The following is an 18235-nucleotide window of genomic DNA, read 5'->3' as shown; positions in this document are numbered from 1 at the left end:
GCACTAAATTCAATGAGTTCAGTCTATGCTGAAACATCTTCAAACTCAGTGGGATTCATCGGATTCAGACCAGTTCAGATTTGGCATTCCAACTGAATTTACAGATTCATATGTCTGTTTTGCACAAAGACTATCTAATAGAACCAAAAATCGTTAGAAACTATAAACTACTCATAAATCTTCATTACATAAACTACAGGAGTAAGACAGCAAGATGTTTAGGGAATGTAACTGATCAATCAAGTTTCCATAGTCCACTCAAGAGTTTCCTCAGTGATTCAAGTCACACGACACAAGCGGTCGATTAATAACGTCTGTGATTGCAAGACTGTCACTGACCTCTTTTTTCCACAGTCACATTCATCTGGTCTCCTCCTTTTGAGATGACCTCTGACCTCCCGCAGTTTCTTCATTTTATCCTGTAAAAGTTCAATCTGTGGGACAAGCACATAAAACATTGTTTCATGTTGTTTATACAGCTTTAATCTTACAGTCAGTGTATGACAGGGGAACAAGCTTTCAAACAAACACCAGACATTGTTATGGTCCTTACCTCCTGGTCCACAAAGTTCTTGTGGTCTTTCCATGCTCTGGAGGACTGGTAAATCTCTCTTTCACAGCGCACAGTGTCGTTCGTTAATATAAAACATCTGTTATACCAGATAAACATGAATAACACAATTTTGACATACCGCATACTACAAAAAGAGAAGATCTTTGGAAAACTGAGCATAGAACATTTTATTGTAAGTTTAACAGCCGTGAGCGCTTACTTATGTGTGACTTTGAGAGAATTGGGGTAGTCCACAGCATTAGTGTCATCGGACTGCATCTCCTCCGAGCCGTCATCAGACTCCAGCCCGAAGTCTGAATCAAAGCCTCCCTCTGGCTCAAAGTGCCGTTTGCTGATTTGTCGAGGCTCGAGGGGGGTTTTGTCATCAGCCTGCAGGTCCACATCATAGATCTCGCCCTCGAATTCCACTGACAGAGATCTGGCAGGTCGTGTGTGCACAAAGCGAGGTCTGTAGCCTGGGAACAGACATCAGACATCATAAATAAACTTTAATATCATAAACTTTAATATCTACACACATACTGTGGTACTGAAGTAAATTTCATTTGTTTGTCTTCCTGCCTGTTTGAAGTGGAAACTGGCTCTTCTATTGGATGGATTTTAAAAGATTTTGAGTAGAATACATTGATGCACCAGTAGGTGGTTTCCAATAGACATCCAGAAAGCATTTAAAGCATAAAATCCTTGTTTTAATTTATTAGATACTTTATAAAACCTTGTTTAAAATCCATACTATCCAAAAATAACAATGTTATATATGAATTTATCTAAGATAAATTTAAATGAAAAAATTAAATGTATATTGAATATAAAAAAATGACAATACTAATGTTATTTTCTATACCGTGACATCTACATAAGCTATGTTTTTTAATTCAATATACAGGTATGTGTATTTTTAAATTGCTGAAAGTATTAAAACATATTTTGGATTTATTTAGACATTGAAGCCAAATTTATCAACCTTAGGACAAGAAATACCCCAAAGTACATAAAATATTATTTAGTTTAACATTTTTATCCAATTTTTTTTGCCCTCCACTGCCTCAAACCAGTCATAAGGGTAATTTTTTTTTAATTGAGATTTATAAATCATATGAAAGCTGAATAAATAAGATTTTGTTAGCATAACACAATATTTGGTCGAGATACAACTATTTGAAAATCTGGAATCTGAGGGTGCAAAAAATCAAAATATTGAGAAAATCGACTTTAAAGAAGTCCATCAGAGGTGCTGTAGCAGGCCGTTGCTAAGAAGAAACAGGTTTGTTTTAACACTCTCCATTGGCTTACCGCTGTAATGAGGTTGTGGAGAGCAGATGAACCCAAAAGCAGAAATTCTAAGCTTTACATTGATACCAAACTTGAGTGGGTAATTCCAGAAGAGCAAGCAACAGTGAGCGAAGTTGGTAGGCGTTTTCAGCCATTTTTGTTTTGATATATTTAAAACAAAGTTTTGATATATTTAAAGTAGGAAATGTAAAAAAATCTTCATGGAACATGATCTTACTACATGATATCCGAATGGTTTTTGGCATAAATAAAACGGAAAGATTTTGACCAATACAATGTTTTGTTAGCTATTGCTACAAATATAACCATGCTACTTATGACTGGTTTTGTGATCCAGGTTCAAATACAATCTTACGTGGATTGCCGCTCTGGCCTAACTGTCTGTGTGCCCGCCGCTCCGCCTTGGCCGTTTTGTAAGATCTGTCTCCGCAGTGGCAGTCTCTCTCCCGACTGTCGTAGCTTCGAGAGCGAAGACTTCTCGCCCTCTTCTTGGACCCCTCTTTCAGAGACCCCTTGCACTTCTGAAAGCGCCACTTCCCAGTGACCTCCTCAACACAGTGCCATTTCTACAAAGAAATCAAAGCCGTTCAATAAACAAGTGGGAAGTTTTAGAGACATTTTTGTCTGGCTAACCGCTCAGTGTGTGAGAAACCACCTCATTTGCATGACCAGGGCTGTCTTTATGAATGAAAATAACCCATGTCTTTGAATGGTGAAATGGAGGGTTTAGCGGTCAAACATTTGAATCCGTAGAGTAATCCCATTCATTCACAATCAAATGGAGAAAAGGCCCCACCCTCCCAAATCTTTCCACAATGCAACAAATCAGAAGACAAAACAAACCCAATTTTCTAATCGGCCGTAGCTTGCACTGCAGACACCCGACGCCGACCACAACCAAGACATGTGCTACGAGAAACCATATCCAAACAATGTCTACATCCTCGCTTTGTGTTTCTCTAGAGCTTTAGATTCCCGTCACTGAGTTCATGTATCTGCAAGCTGCGATATCCGTCCGCATGTTTGCGAGCATGGACAGCAGACAAACGTTTGTTTGCAAGGCAATAAACCAAAAGAGCAGTCAGCCAAAGCTAGCATAAGCATTTTGACTCATTTTGACTTGACAGATATACAGCAGGAAAAAGCACACACACACAACATAGATTGAGCATTGCCTGACTCTCACATCCACACTTGCAGACTGGCTCCAAATAGCCACTAGTCAAACAGACATAAGCAAACAGAGCTACAGCCAACTATGCAAAGCCTCACTACTTTACTACTTGAATGACAGAGACACAACTCAAACTCAGGAAGAAACACACTGAGAAACGTACACGGGCATAAACTTTCAATCACACTGGCCTCATTGACCCCAATGCAGACAGTGGTTTAAGTATTGCGCTAATGCAGTCTTTGCATGGCTTTATCGTCACATTCCTATTAGAAACAGACGAAACTATATCATTTACTTCTAAAACGAAATTATATGATGAACTTCTGATGATATAAACAAAGACTTATGTATTCTCTGGATGCATAAAAATATGGCAAGTTTCTCTAACACTTCAGCTTTGTTCCTGCAGGTAACTGGACTGCGATGAAAAGATGGAAACCTGCGTGTTATTTCAAGCACACGCAAACGACTTTTCTGCGTTCAATCACATTCCCAGACAAAGTGTTGCGGGCAAACACTTAACCTGACTATAAAGAAAATCTGGTGTGCATTAGCACAGTCCTTGAAATACCGTCTGCATTTACGCTACTTGAAATTGTACCAATTTGTAATGTTCAGCTCTCTAAGATTCATTGCCACACCACAGAGGGTCTGGTGGATCGGGCGCACCGCTTGTAGTTTCTTTCATCAGCGCTATGCACACAATCTCCACTTACTCGTAATTTGATTTAAATATGTTGTTTGAACTAAAGCGGCACTGGTTTAAACATCCAAATTAAAGGTGCAAATGAATGCCTTTAATTACTTCTAAACTTGAGATACTAGTGCGGAAAGTGTCCTTGTAACAAAGCAACAAAAACAGGTTGGATCAACAATAGATGAACAAGTAAGGGCCAAGGAGCCGGCCCAAAACCTAATGGGCTTCTGCCTTCATACTGTGTCTGTGAGTCAATACCTGTCCTGGTTGTTCACAGGGCGTCTGAAACTCGGCTTGCTGACACACCTCCTTCACCTTCTTGTACTTGGGCAGACTGTTTGAATGCTGGGTGTTCACACTGCCACTTGAGTCATCTTTCTTGCGCAGGATTTTGCTGCAATTACAAAACGCATTTCGGTGAGTTGCTGGCTTGCGTTTCATAGCCGTCATCATTGGGTCACATAAAAATCCTACAGCAGTCATTTGACTGTGTGCCACTGAATTTAAAGGCACAGTTCACCCAAAAATTGGGTGTTCACCGTTGAGTTGTTCCAAATCTGTGTAAATTTCTTTGTTTGGATGAACACAGAGAAAAAAATGGGAAGAATGCTTGTAACCAAACAGTTCTTGGCCACCATTGACTACCACAGTAGGAAAATGACAATGGTAGTCAAGTGTCCCAGATCTGTTTGCTTTCTGACATTTTTCAAGAAATTTCAAGAAAGTCATTTTTCCTACTATGGTAGTCAATGGAGGCCAAGAAATGCTCGGTTACAAGCATTCTTCCAAATATATTTCTCTGTGTTTATCAGAACAAAGAAACGAAAAACTTGAGGGCGAGTAAATAAAGACCGAATTTTCATTTTAGGTCAACTGTTCCTTTAACATGAACATGCAACCCTGAATCTAAATTCACAGGACAAATATAACCGCACAGTCTCCTAGAAAGTAAATAATGATTTCTGTCTCTGTTATATTGTACTTCTGACTCATAAATGTAGGGATGTTGCGAATAGCTAGTCATAAAAAAATAAACAAAGCATTAGAAATAATCTCTTTAGTGTAAATGAACGCTCAACATGGTTTCACCAGAGCTGATTAATGAAGTGGGAAATCTGACATCCCTTAAATTTAACTGTCGTGATTGTGCAAATCAGGTTGAATTAATGGCATTTTGGTGTAAACACATTGAAAGCCATTTTGGTGTAAACACATTGCGAGCCAGTGGTCTGGCTTCACGCGCAACACTTACTTAGTCACGGAAGCAACAGCCGGCACTGATCAATTGTGATTGTGGCATTCTCAGAAAAAAATCTTCTTTCACTTATTAAACCCACGCTTTGTTTCTGCTCAAGGCTGTGTGGCTTTAAACAGACTGACAGCCTCTTCTGAGCGACACGTGGAATGTTAGAACGAGACAGCAGCATGACCACGGCCACACTTACCACACATAGCGAGGTTTCCAAACCACACGTTTAAACTCGACCCCTGGATCGTCTTACGCAGTAATAGATAGAAGGGTCTTGGAAACACTTTTTGGATACGTGTCGTGAGAAAGTATCAACAGACACAGTGGATATCCAGCAATTGCTCTCAGGCAAGGGGAGTTAAATAGAGTAATCTCAACACCCTACCTGCATTCCTCACCTCATCATAGAAATCACGGGTAACGCTTTGCATGCATATCAAGTTTAACACAGATACCTCAATATCACATATTTCCCTGAGGAAGGGAAAGCATTCTGAAAGTCGTGAGCATTCTTTTATACTGAAACATATCTGAGAATGACATGATCTGATCTAATAGCTAAGCTCCTGAGGAGACACCTGATTAAGTAACACTAACTTTTCACAACCTTCAAAGTTACTTGACCATATAACAAAAATATAATTTTAACTTTATATCTTTAACCAAGACACATCAACCTGGAATGATGTTTTGCGCAGCGGAATCATAAATTCATGATTTTATCTTTTGGCGGTTTCTTATCAAACTACTGGAACACAATGATTTGCATTGTACACACTGAGCCTCCCGTCGGAAATGAATCAATTCTAATTTATTTTGCACGTTGGCCATTGATTTCACAGTATGATTGAGAAGAGAGGGAATGATGTTTGTCTTACCCCCGCTCCACGAGGAATGTGTCCCTCCAGACTTTAGGTTTCCGGTTGGGTTTGAATCTGCAAAACGAAAATGCAAATATTTAAATCCTTTCTCAGTATTCTAGTTATGTGCGTGCCATAAGCAGCTGTTTAGCTTGGCCTGAATTACGACACCTGATGGCAAGAAACGTCGAGCAGACCCCAAAGCGTTTACAGCATTCTTTCACTGACAGAAACCCTTTGTAAAGTAACCCCAAATGTTCACAAATCCTTTGAGTCGGGTAAATATGACTCTAATTAAATATACAATGAGATACTAGGCGACCACATGTTTCTGGCTGGGTATATCACGTTTGCTACGGAAGGGATTTATCTCACCTATTCCCAGTCTTTTCCTGCTCCAGAAGTTTCAGGATAGATTTTCCATCCATGTCAGATGGAGTGTCCAGGCCGGCTATGTCCAAGATTGTGGGTGCTAGATCTATGTTTAGCACAAGATGATTGTTCCTTTAAGAAAAAAAACAAATCTTTGATGAATAAATCTTTATATATTGTGCAATGTGTGTTCAAATGAACATCAAGTTGAAGTTACCTTGCCCCTGGCTCCACATTAGGACCTCTAACGAAGAACGGTACCCTGATGTCAAAATCATACGGCATGGACTTCCCCTTAACAAGTCCAAACTGTCCAATATGGTACCCATGGTCAGCTGTGTAAATAATGTAGGTATTGTCGAGTTCCCCGGTCTCGACCAGAGTATTGTATATCTGAAAGAGACACAAACACACATTGCCCTTTTGGTCGTACATCTTTTGAATATCCAGAACTGAGAAAGACAAAACCACTGACCTTTTCTACAGAATCATCTACAGACATCAGCGTCTGAAGCCTCTTCCTGTGCAGATAGTTGGTGAACTCCATGTGAATTGGCTTCATGGGGCCCGTGTACTGCATGATCCAATGCTTGTCCATGTTTGGTGCGTAGTTATAACTGGGTGTTCTGTGCAGAAGAACACAACACGCTACTGTTAGCAAAACATGCACCTGTCTGCTATTTCACAAGCACTTGTGGTTGTTGGACCTGTCTGTTGTATGAGATTCTTGACAAGCATCAATAATTGAGCAATCACCCCCTCCGCCCCACATGCCCTCCACGGAAATGTACTAATTCTCTTCGCGCTATGTTTTTCTTGGGTTCCTGCACCATCGCTTCTCACACCAAGCTGAGAGTCTTGGAGTTTCTTGGCAGGGTTTAATCGTTTGAGGGTTGGCACATGCATAAGAAAAATAATAGCTTCCCCAGCCTTCGGGCCCAAAATAAAGTTTGTAATAAGTCCGGCAACGACAGAGCCATAACTCATTTGCATTTGAAGTGGAGAATAAAAAGCTGGGCAAACAGGAGGTTGTGGACTTGTTTGTTGTGCTTAGGCTAGAGATGGCCACCTGTTGATTGCATCTGGGCTCTTTCCACAGCTGAGGGATTGTGCGGTAGAGAAGCCTTACTGTAGGTTTCCAGGCAGACGCTCGCGCCGGGTGTCAGTGAATGATGGCCACAGGAAAGCTCTGTTCGGAGCGGATGGCTTTTGCCCTCTTCTCTTCAGTCCGTCTTTGACTGGGTGAAGAGGTCACTGAGCACATGGTGAGGCATACTAATATAACACACAAAAGGAACCTGTCTCTAAGCGTAGGTAGGGTATCGGCAGCAAGCCACTGGGTATTTCAAGGTCAATGGATGGCTTAGTCTGAATCTGACACCCGTCACAAAGCAGGATGGTCCTTATAATGAAATTGCATGATCTGGCAGCTTAGTTTAGTCATTTTGTATTTATATAGACAGCAAGGACTACCACTTGACTGAATTTGCTTAATGTGACCTGAAACGAAACTTTTGTAGAGTAGTAATGACAATTTTACAGTAATGAGGTTTTGAAATGAGGATTAACACCTCATTCCTGCTCAATTCATTTCATAAACGGGTTTATTTTATGCAAGAGCAGCCCTTAGGCACTTTAGATTATTTGTATCAGTTACCACACCAAAATGCACACAGATCAAAGCTGATTTTTTATTCCAGACTGGCACTTGAATGTTCTGCAGCTTTATTGAACTTTGGCATTATGAACGTGGTGGGGTCACAGAGCACATCATTCTTTTTGTGCACATCAGAAATAAACCATAAATGTAAACCTAAAAGTATGCATGGCCATCATAACAAATACAAATTTCACTGGTCCACTCCACTTTGTCTTTTGAATGGCCCAACAGTAGTGCATGAAACCCTGCTGCGACATCCCACAATGCAACCTGCGCCTGCCATCTGTTTTATTCATTCGGCACAACTTGCCGGGCAACACTTTCAGCATCAGTAACTTGCCGGACAACGTGACTCTTGGGTATCCAAGTGTGAGCTATTGAGAACCTAAAGCATGTGCTTAAAAAGATATTAATAACACAAAGGGTCTTCTAAGACAATGCATTCCTCACATCCCAAAACCTACAGAGTCAATGACATGATTGATATGAAAAAGGACTAAGAAGTTGTGTAGGAAGACAGGGTGAAAACTGTGGAAAAGCAGCAAGAAATGGATAGGCCGGAGGGACAAAAGTGGGATGTTGTCCTTAACACGATTGCGAAATGCCTGGGATGCTGGCCTGTTGCCATGACACTGTGTGTGGAATAAGAGCATAACTGATGAACCCAATAGCACCGTGAACCCGTCAAGGTCTTGGCACTAGTGAGCAAGGTCCATAAAAATCTCATCCCCTCATCATCATGCTTGGCATGTGCTAGAACTTTACTTAGATTATAAATCAGTTGGGCTTCATGGTGGTAGTGTCGTGTGTGAATGACACCGGATTCTAGTGGGCTGTCATCAGTTGGAATCTTAACGGAGTATCCGAAAATACGAAGCCACAAAAATTCCAAATGCTACAAACTTATATTTACCTGAAAGCCAAATTATAATGGTTTAAAATTTATAGGAAAAAAATAATCTACTAGACATGCCACTGTTCTTCTGAAATATGGGCCCTCGTCTGTCCCTTGTAATATCCTATTTTAAATACATACAAAACAATAACAATCTAGACTCAACAATTCCAATGCCAGTGCCTATTTCAGGCGTCTTGGCTCTCATTCAGAATATAATGGGTGTAATTGACAGTTGTTACACTAGCAGATTGTAGCAGAATGTAGCTGAAGGTCACTTACATGTGCTGGGAAGCATTTGGAAAGAGCTCAGAATACTGCGGTGCCGAATCTTCCGGGCCATGAGGTGCTGCGTGGCTGATCACCATCATCACTGGCCGATGCGGGTACATGCGCTTGGACATTCGGAAGAAGTTGATGCTGTCGTTGGTGATCAAATCAGTGAAGTAGTCCTGGAATGCACAAGACAAAATATGTAACTCCAGCAAATACAAAATCATAGACACTTAAGAAATGCATTTTTATAAAAAAGAACAATGCACAAGCTTTATTCCACACAGCACAAAACCTGCTGCCAAGTCCATGTTTGCTTACAGAACCATGCCGTGATGCCGTAACCCTGTACCGAGAATGACAAGGGTGTTGACACCTTTGCTCGGTGCTAAGAAAGGGTCATAGCCTCCATAGGGTGGCTGTTATGACAATAGTGAGGTCTCAATCTTATTGCTATGAGGCTCAGCAGGAATGTGCATGAGGGCTTGAGGGAAAAAAACATGTGACGCTGAAGCTGTAAGCCCCTTGATGGCAGTGCTCAGGGTCTGGTATGGTTGTGGGAAAGCATCAACCTCCCCCCCACCTTTCACATTGCTAAAACACGCAGCTACTGGCATCCGTGGGAGAGAATGTCTTATGGAAACCATTGTTAGAGTGTTCAGTGATTTTGATAGTCGTACTATGAAAAATGTTGGCGTTGGGTCAAAAAGGGACAAACCCAATAGCTGGGTTAAACTAACCAAACACTTTGGGTTAAAACAACCCAGTGGTTGGGTTCATCCTTTTTGACCCAATGTTGGATTTAAAAAAAACATTTTTGGTGCGTACAAATCACTTCATGAAACATCTCTGCAGCTGTAAATGTACCTGTTAGTTCGAACAATTTTGAAACTTTCAGCATAGTGTCCAACATTGAATAATAGTATACAGTACTGTCCCAGAGATCTGAATGTGTCTTACCTGACTATTACATATGAGAATCTAAAAAAAATCCCTGTTTTGCTTGGACTGACTCGATGCACAAAATGTTCTGAAACCACTGAGGCACATTGAGTCAAATTCTTTACTTGTTGACTTACTTGTTGACTGAAGTTAACTATAGCTAATTTGAAACGTGTGGCATTCTTCAATAATGAGAATCACTGCAGGGTCATTTGGTATACAAAGAACATTCCTACCCAAGATGTTTTGAGCACTCAAACCTTTACAATTAGAAATATCTTTAAAATCCCAATAAGCAGGGTTGGAAATAGGGGGAACATGGTGGGACGGAGTCCAGGGAGTGAATTTTAGGGAGAGGACGAAGTTCCACATCAAAATGTAAAGGATTTCTTTATCAATGAAACCGCCTCCAAACGATATGCAAATTCCAAACACATAGTGGTATACATCTATGGTTTTACAATATTATACATATACCCAACTAAAGTCACGTCTGTAAATATAAGCCATTCTCATTTTTGCCTATAAGCCTTAAGAGTCAATCTTTATACAGAAACTTAGTGTTTCAAGGGATTTTCAAAAACCACTTGAGCACCTAGCCACACAATTTCTCCAGCCCTCATTGGAGAAACCTTCAGCCTCTTACGGCTCTCCACTTGAGGGTAACTTAACACCTCTATCCGATTCAACAAGCAGGTTAATGGTATCCGAAGAACAGTCCAAACATTTATTTGCTCATCCCCTAGACTACCTTCCAGGTCCATTTGCACCCAAACCATGAAACCTCTGCACAAATTCCACATTCCCCAAAAATGTGCTACCTATAAGACTGCAATGAGAGAAGCCAAAAACGTTTGACAGCAGCTCCAAAACATACTCTGGGGATGGAAGGAGGCCATGTCAAATTTAACTTTTTAAACACAGATTTTATCACTTTGCTCACATTGTTGGTCTTGCACAAGGATGGTAACAGGTTGTATTTTTTGTCATTTTCTTTTTAACATGTTTGTAATACAATAGTAGGCAACTACTATAAGTAGTATATACACATGACAGAGATTGTGTTATGTATACATACAGAAAATGTGCATACTATGTAGCATAGTAGTATGCAGTAGTGTATAAAGGAAACTATCCTTAGGGCATCATCTTCAGTATAATTCAGTGTAACAATCGGATGATATAGAAGACACCGGTGTCCTTTTTCTGCGTTTACCTCCCCCTTTAATCTAGCCACATTCCACGTGGAGTCAACCAGTTTTATATGCAATTAGAGGCCTGAAATTAGTTGAGAACAGACCTTACAATTGAGTATGAACTAAAGGAAGCCTTTGGCATGGTGACAGTGCCGTGAACTTATGTGACCAGAATGCACATACCTTGGCATAATCCGCTCCGTGCTTCTCCTTGTTCCCATTCCGACAGACGGTGTAATTATAGAAACGGGAATTTTTGATCAGCCCCACCCATTCGCGCCACCCAGGTGGGATGTAGCTGCCGTTGTATTCGTTAAGGTACTTCCCAAAGAAAGCTGATGGACAAAGACAACATGCAATCTTATAAATTACCATGTTTTGAAACTTGTTCTCATGTTAAAATGTTATCATACACAATTTTCTCACCTGTTCTGTATCCAGTGTTGTTCAGGTAAACAGCAAAGGTACGTGGCTCGTGCTGGGCTTGCCAGGAAGGTGAGGAACAGTTCTCATTGTTGGTGTAAGTGTTGTGGTTATGGACGTACTTCCCAGTCAGCATAGAGGAGCGGGATGGACAGCACATAGGCGTGGTGACGAAGGCATTCGTGAATGACGTACCCCCATCCTCCATAATCTTACGGGTTTTGTTCATTACCTGCAATGAACCTGCCACACCAAATAAACACACATGAACGTTCAGTACCAAGCTTTACTGAAAGAAGTTTGAGAACATCAGAACTCAAATGGGTCTTAATATACGTCATGCTGTCAAAGGAATCCATTGAAAAAGCTGGGTGGAGGTTCCCTGCAGGTTCTGCGGCAATGCAATGATTGGCTGTGGTTGGTGGACTACGGCCCTCCGGCCTCTCGAATGTCTGAGCGAAGCCGTTAAATGTTAAAAAAGGAAATAAGTCAAACGTGTGATGACAGTCTGAGACTGAGATCTATTGGATGTTGGCCTCAGAGGAAGGAACCTGATCCAGTGATAACAGTTAGGCTTACCATACGTGTCTGACAAAGCTGCAATGGGACCGAAACCAGCGAAGGGTTTTGAGTGGCACCTCAAGAGGGCTAAGGACAACAAGCAAGAAAATGCTTCCAGAACATTGCCCCAAAGTCTAAGAAGGCTAAAGCGTGTATTCATTGTGTAAGACTTTTTTGCAGTAATTCCATATTGTCTAAACTTGCTTGCATTTAAAGGGCTAGTTCAAAACAAAATGAAAATTCTGTCATCATTTACTCGCCCTCAGATTGTTCCAAACCCGTATACATTTCTTTGTTCTGCTGAACACAAGAGAGATGTTTGCAAAAATGTCAGTAACCAAACAGATGTCATCCCCCATTTACTGCCATACTGGGGAAAATAAATACTATGGGAGTCAATGGGGATGAAATCGGTTTGGCTACTGACATTCTTCCAAATATCTGCCTTTGTGTTAAGCAGAACAAAGTAATTTATATGGGATTGGAACAATCTGGGGGTGAGTAAATGACAGAATTTGTATTTTTGGTTGAACTATCCCTTTAAGCATTTTCCAGATGCTTTTATCCAAACTGACTTTTAACTTTTTTCATTTATTTTTTTAAAATGTACAGATTCAAACCCAGAATATTTGCAGAGCTAATGGAATGCTCTACTAACTAAAGAAAAGCAAGAAACTATATAGGAAATAGATAACATGTACATCTTAGCATAAATCTAAAAAATTCTAAACTCAACAAAATAAAATACATTTAAGTGACAAGTGCATATGCAGACATCTGAACTGTTCAATAACGTTTCTTTTCTGTCTACACTTCCAAAGTCATGTTTTGTGAGCAACATTATCATATGCAGTGATCTCTAAAGCAGCTTTCCAGACTGCTCGCTGAGTCACATTCATTCCGTGCCGAACACCGACAGAACCCTCATGAGCGGCGGATGAGGTCTTCACCTCATTTGTCTGCATAACAGATGGGCCATTAACGATAAGATGCTAACTGGTATGCTCACCCAACTCCACGTCCTGGTCATCCGTCATAATGAGTATGATGTTGGGTCTGATGTTCCGCCGGTCTCCTTGTATCCTCCCACGCAGGCCCTGACCGCGGGTGGTAAAGCCATAGCAGACCAGTGGGGCGACCAGGGCTATTACCCAAGCCAGACTCACCAGCTGCATGATGGGATTGCAAACGGGGGCACAAGAACACTCAGAAGACTGGAATCGTGTAAAGTAGCCTGTATGGAAAAGAGAGAAAAGGTTCAAAATGTTTGTGTAATGCATTATGACAAATGTGCGGGTGGCATTTCTTATGAGGTCAAAACAAATGTATTGGGTTACAGAAATTGGTTGGATTTAAAATGAAAGACTTTCCTTCTGCAAAGCTACATTTCCAGGTCGCTGTCAGAAACCTCATTAATTTGAATAATTTGCATCTGCTTTTGAACTTCAAATCGTTTGTTTTCACATTCAATCCTTAAGAAGAGGAACAGACCATAAAACTTGAACCATTGATTTAAACCTCAGCATTAAAAACGCCACCTTAAGAAGCTTGCAGTTAAATTAGTAGGATATGCAAAAATGCACTTTTAAACAAAACCAGCACAAGGTTGTTCCATACCATTGCTATTTAATAAACATTAGACATCCCAGAAATACCCCAAACCCTACCTGTGCCGCTCTCAGCAATGCAGTGTCATGCATCCAGCAAACCCACATACATATTTCAAGACACTTTCCTAAAGTCAGAAAGGTCTCGCAGCAAACTCTCCCTTCGTGTGCGCACACAAGCCACTTCTTTCTCTCCAATCAGTCACCCTCCTTCAGTGCTATTGAGGCTTTGCCATTGGCCATTAGGGGCTGCACCAGCACACGCCCAGCCAATCACGTTTTATCGCAGGGTTGTCAGTCACAGGGCCCAGAGCTTGTGACCCCTGGCGGACACCCGGTGGCAAAAACGGAGGCAGCACAGGGGGGAGAAAGCTCCGCTACATTATCCCTTGTGCTGCAGTCGCCAGTCACAGATTCACACTGACCCCGTTTACTCTGCACCCTCGCAGTTGCTCTGCACGTCAAAGGGAGGAAAAAACACACCGGTCGACAAGTCTCAATGAGATCTTGTGTAGTTGCTTAAATGGTTTATATATCTCTGACATGTTTAATTTCCTAAAAGCCATGTATTGAGTACTAGTCTTGTACGGAGGTGAAGTGTTTTAATTTACCGGATGCCCAGCAGCAGCATGTGTGAAAGTGGGTTTGAGCTATTCGCCCGTTCTGTCGGTCCGAAAGATTTGTTGTGCGAACATTATGGAGGACTGTATCGCCTCTGGCCCCCATGCAGATCTTTGTCTCAGATCAATGAGCTGTTAAACAACACGGGCATTTGCACCTGAGCCATGTCTAACGCCAGTCATTTGTCTGGATGCTTTTCTTTGCCAGAACAACCACACGTAAAATGGTCTCCGAATAGACATTTTAATTTTGTGTGACAGACCTGCGAAAGTCAATGGAAATAATAAGTAAATTACACCGCTTCACAGAAACAACTTGGTTTCCTCCAAATAATGACACACTACTTGAGAGGTACGAAAATCCCATCAGCACCAGTGACTTGAATTAAAAGGACCCTTTAATACAGAACAAAGTTGCTCCAATCTAATGAGTCTGATAAGAGGAACTCTTGCTGAATAGAAAAGCATGTTTGCTTGCGTTCATGATGGACTGCCTCTCGGATGGGCTCTAAGTGCTTTTTTGGACAGAGTGGATTTTAGACCGGTCAACACAGCCCGACAGCACTGTGCAAACACAGAGGGGCTTGGAAAAACCCCTGGTGCAGGGGATGGCAGGGTCCACACACATTCACACAAACTATGATTTTCACAACTTGCTTAAAGCTCAATTTCAAAAACACACACAGAAATACATAACAGCTTTTAACATACAATGCAGGCTTATGCAGACCTAAGAACTTGAAGTGGTGCAACCCTGCTAAAAAAATATAAGCACGCATTTCTATTCTTTCATCATTTACTCCCCCTCATGTCATTTCAAAACTCTATGACTTTTTTCTTCTGCAGAACACAAAAGAAGGTATTTTTAAGAACATTGGTAACCAAACAACACTGTCCCAACTGACCTCCACTGTATGGACAAAACCACGGAGACGTTTCTAAAAATTAGCTTTTTTATTGTGTTCTACATACAGCTTTTGAATGACATGTGGATGAATAAATGTTAATGTTTCAGTAAACTATCCCTTTAAGAAGCCTGAACACAACCTGTACTGATGGTAGGCTATGCTGGCTCTTTCAATAGGAAAATTAGATTGACTTCTCAACATCAGTATTCAATTTAAAGTGCTAAATGAATCTTGCATTGACCTTCTCATGTGACACTACAATGAACACTTGCGTGTGATGTGCCTCCAGCAACTCCAGCTAACTTTATTAACTCTACCCAAAAGACCAGATATAAAACGAAGAGCCAACAGCGGCCTATTCAGCGCAATCATGTGTTCCTCAAGCAACCCTAAATTAAACCGCCTCTTCACTCAAAGATGACACATTTACCCCCATTCCAGCACTGTAATTTTAGAATACAGTCTTCTCAAAATAACTCTTGTACTTTCTTCCCTAGAGAGAAAGGGGGGTCGTGAATTATAATTTCATTTTAATTACCCTCATTACCGTGAAAACACGTTTCAGTCTGTAGGCGCTGGCGGTAACAAACTGCTGCTTCTCCTCTCTCTGATGCCCGAGTCCTCCGATGACCTTTTGACTAAGAAAAACAGACCTGCGATCCTCTATTCACCGTTTCCATGAGTAATGGGAAACAAAAGCATCCACGACACTAACACTGAATCAGCACTGGGCTGGTGGTATGCGATGAATATAATGTGATGTTTGTGTCTGAATACTTAAAATAAAAACCTCTGGCTGAGTTATTCAAACTAATGTGTGTTAAAGGAATATTAATGTACTTAAGTCGTGCTGTTATATTAAAGTATTATGGCTTCATCTGCAGATCTCTGTGAAGTGTTATGACCACCACATTAGCCTGTATGAAGATCCTTAAAAAAGTGCCAAATACTGCACTGTCAATCAGCTACAAATGAAAATGAATGATTTATTGGCACAATACAAATTAGTATAGATCGCCAAATGTAGAAAATGTGCACAAAGTGCTTTTACTTTGGAAAAACAGCGTCAGGCACATTATCACCTGGCAAGGAATGAAGATCATTTGACTTTTGGTACATATTTACACTGACCGGCTGTGCACATCTTGGCTTTGTAGATCACTGAAGAACACAAGTGCTTTCTTCTGAGCTACAGAATGGGCTTCAGTGAAAGCATTGTCTTTCAGCCCTTATTGTTTTTAGGATTAGAACAAATGAGCCAGTAAATGAGCCTCTTCTGTATTAAGCTGATGGAATAATATTTGGGATTTATTGAGAAAAAAGGTCCTGGAAGTTCAAAGGAGCAAAACAAAAAGGCTACTATTGGACTTTCGGCTTGATGTGCAGCTGCCAAAAAATCCCCCTGTGAAAGAGGGGCAATTTTCAGATTAATGGATGACGGGACCCGAAACCTTCAGTGCGATCCAGAATCCGTGCTTTAATGATTTGGCCGTGCTTTCCTCCCCCCCCCACATATCTACCCACAGAAATATCCATGTATACCAAAGGCATCAAGCTCCTCCTTTCCTCGCAACCACATTTCTAACATGCAGCGCTATCAGAGACAGCAGTGGAGACATTCTTGGCAAGCGAAAAGCCACTGCTGCTTGCGGTGTAGTCCCAGACCACATACTCTCATGTGCCCTGAACCCCCTTTGACCCATGTGGTAATGCGGGGTGGTTAACCCAAACCTCAAGCACCAGGACTTTCAGTATGGTCTCCAAAAACACAGGCCGCTGAATTCACAAACTCCACAGAGGTAAGGACAGGTCCCGAGTTCCTGAGATAGAGGCCACATAAATGAGATCAGAATGTCACAACCAAGCACATTCCTTCCAACCACACTGGTTTTTATAATATCTAGTCTGAATCTGAAATAGTCTGCTTTGTGTCAATCTCCAGTCCAAACGCCAAGGCAGATGATGATGTGTAATCAGCTCGAGCTGGCATCTAGATCACTTACAAAAATCTTTGATATTAAATTGGTCACCTACCAAATTCAGTATCAGCTTGAAATAATTCCTTATAAAGCAAAGCACCAAGGTCACTGCTAGAACGGGTTCACCACCATGGCAAGTTTGTTTTCATCTGCATCTTTATTGCAAATGAGAGTCCCTTGTTACCTAGCCAAGATCTAGTATAAATCAAACCAGATGGCACAGCGAAATAGTGAGTCAACCATTCATAAATGCAAGGTTTCCATAGACAAAGACCGTCTCGAAGGCTAATCCCCCTTTCCATTCCCTCACCGTAAAGACCTCAACTCCGTGCTCTCCACATGATGAGCCAAGAACAATCAGAAATAAGAACACGTCAAACTTGATTCATCAGGACAGTTTCGTTTTAATTACTAAAAGCTTCAAAATCATGATTTATTTTTACTTCAATAATGCACAGACAGTTTTACTGACCAATGGATAGGTTGTGCAATAAAAACAGAGGACTTGTAGAGGTAAGCGCACGATGACTATTTCAGCAGATGCTGTTTGCATATTTCTGTATGGTAATTATTCTCATTGGGGGAGAAATGACTACCCAGTCGCAGACATTGAGAATGCTGAGGTTTGGATTTCGCAAACTATTCTTTTTTTAAAATATACCAGGATTTTGTGGTTTCAGCCGTGTGCGAGGAGTCCACACCGAGCTGTCATAGCATCAACACAAACATGCTGCGGCCGGGGCGCAAAGCCTGTGGCAGCGAACGTCTTGTCCACCCACACAAGGACAGTGAAGGTCAGTGACAATAGGGCGATGTGACCGTTTTTAGAATGTGCACGTAGGGAAATAGTGTACCATAACGATGCTCCTCTTGTTTTTCTTCTGTCGTTTTGATCTCAGTGATGGAAGTGACTTGAGATTATGTGGGGAGAAGAAGAATTTGGAATCCG

At 41.2% G+C, this 18235-nt stretch overlaps 1 protein-coding gene across 4 annotated transcripts in view; it reads right to left on the bottom strand.

Moving 5' to 3' along the window:
• sulf1 (sulfatase 1) overlaps nucleotides 1–18235 on the bottom strand; it is an 87746-nt gene that overhangs the window by 6459 nt on the left and 63052 nt on the right. For 3 of the 4 annotated variants that reach the window (XM_057323140.1, XM_057323139.1, XM_057323138.1), the window contains exons 2-14: nucleotides 13182–13406; nucleotides 11615–11854; nucleotides 11372–11523; nucleotides 9060–9229; nucleotides 6698–6848; nucleotides 6440–6615; nucleotides 6226–6354; nucleotides 5869–5925; nucleotides 4000–4135; nucleotides 2223–2433; nucleotides 774–1029; nucleotides 554–650; nucleotides 340–434 (exon numbers count right to left, since the gene is read on the bottom strand). In XM_057323140.1, the coding sequence (XP_057179123.1) occupies nucleotides 340–434; nucleotides 554–650; nucleotides 774–1029; nucleotides 2223–2433; nucleotides 4000–4135; nucleotides 5869–5925; nucleotides 6226–6354; nucleotides 6440–6615; nucleotides 6698–6848; nucleotides 9060–9229; nucleotides 11372–11523; nucleotides 11615–11854; nucleotides 13182–13347 (2036 nt within the window). In that variant the 5' untranslated portion in view covers nucleotides 13348–13406. Of the gene's footprint in view, nucleotides 1–339; nucleotides 435–553; nucleotides 651–773; nucleotides 1030–2222; nucleotides 2434–3999; nucleotides 4136–5868; nucleotides 5926–6225; nucleotides 6355–6439; nucleotides 6616–6697; nucleotides 6849–9059; nucleotides 9230–11371; nucleotides 11524–11614; nucleotides 11855–13181; nucleotides 13407–13839; nucleotides 13941–18235 lie in introns of those variants that run through there. The other variant, XM_057323141.1, reaches the window with a different exon arrangement.

Source organism: Triplophysa rosa, linkage group LG23, assembly GCF_024868665.1.
Source record: "Triplophysa rosa linkage group LG23, Trosa_1v2, whole genome shotgun sequence".
NCBI classification, from domain to species: Eukaryota; Metazoa; Chordata; class Actinopteri; order Cypriniformes; family Nemacheilidae; genus Triplophysa; species Triplophysa rosa.
Note: the sequence above shows the minus strand (reverse complement) of the source record. Positions and strands in the feature narration are given on the sequence as shown.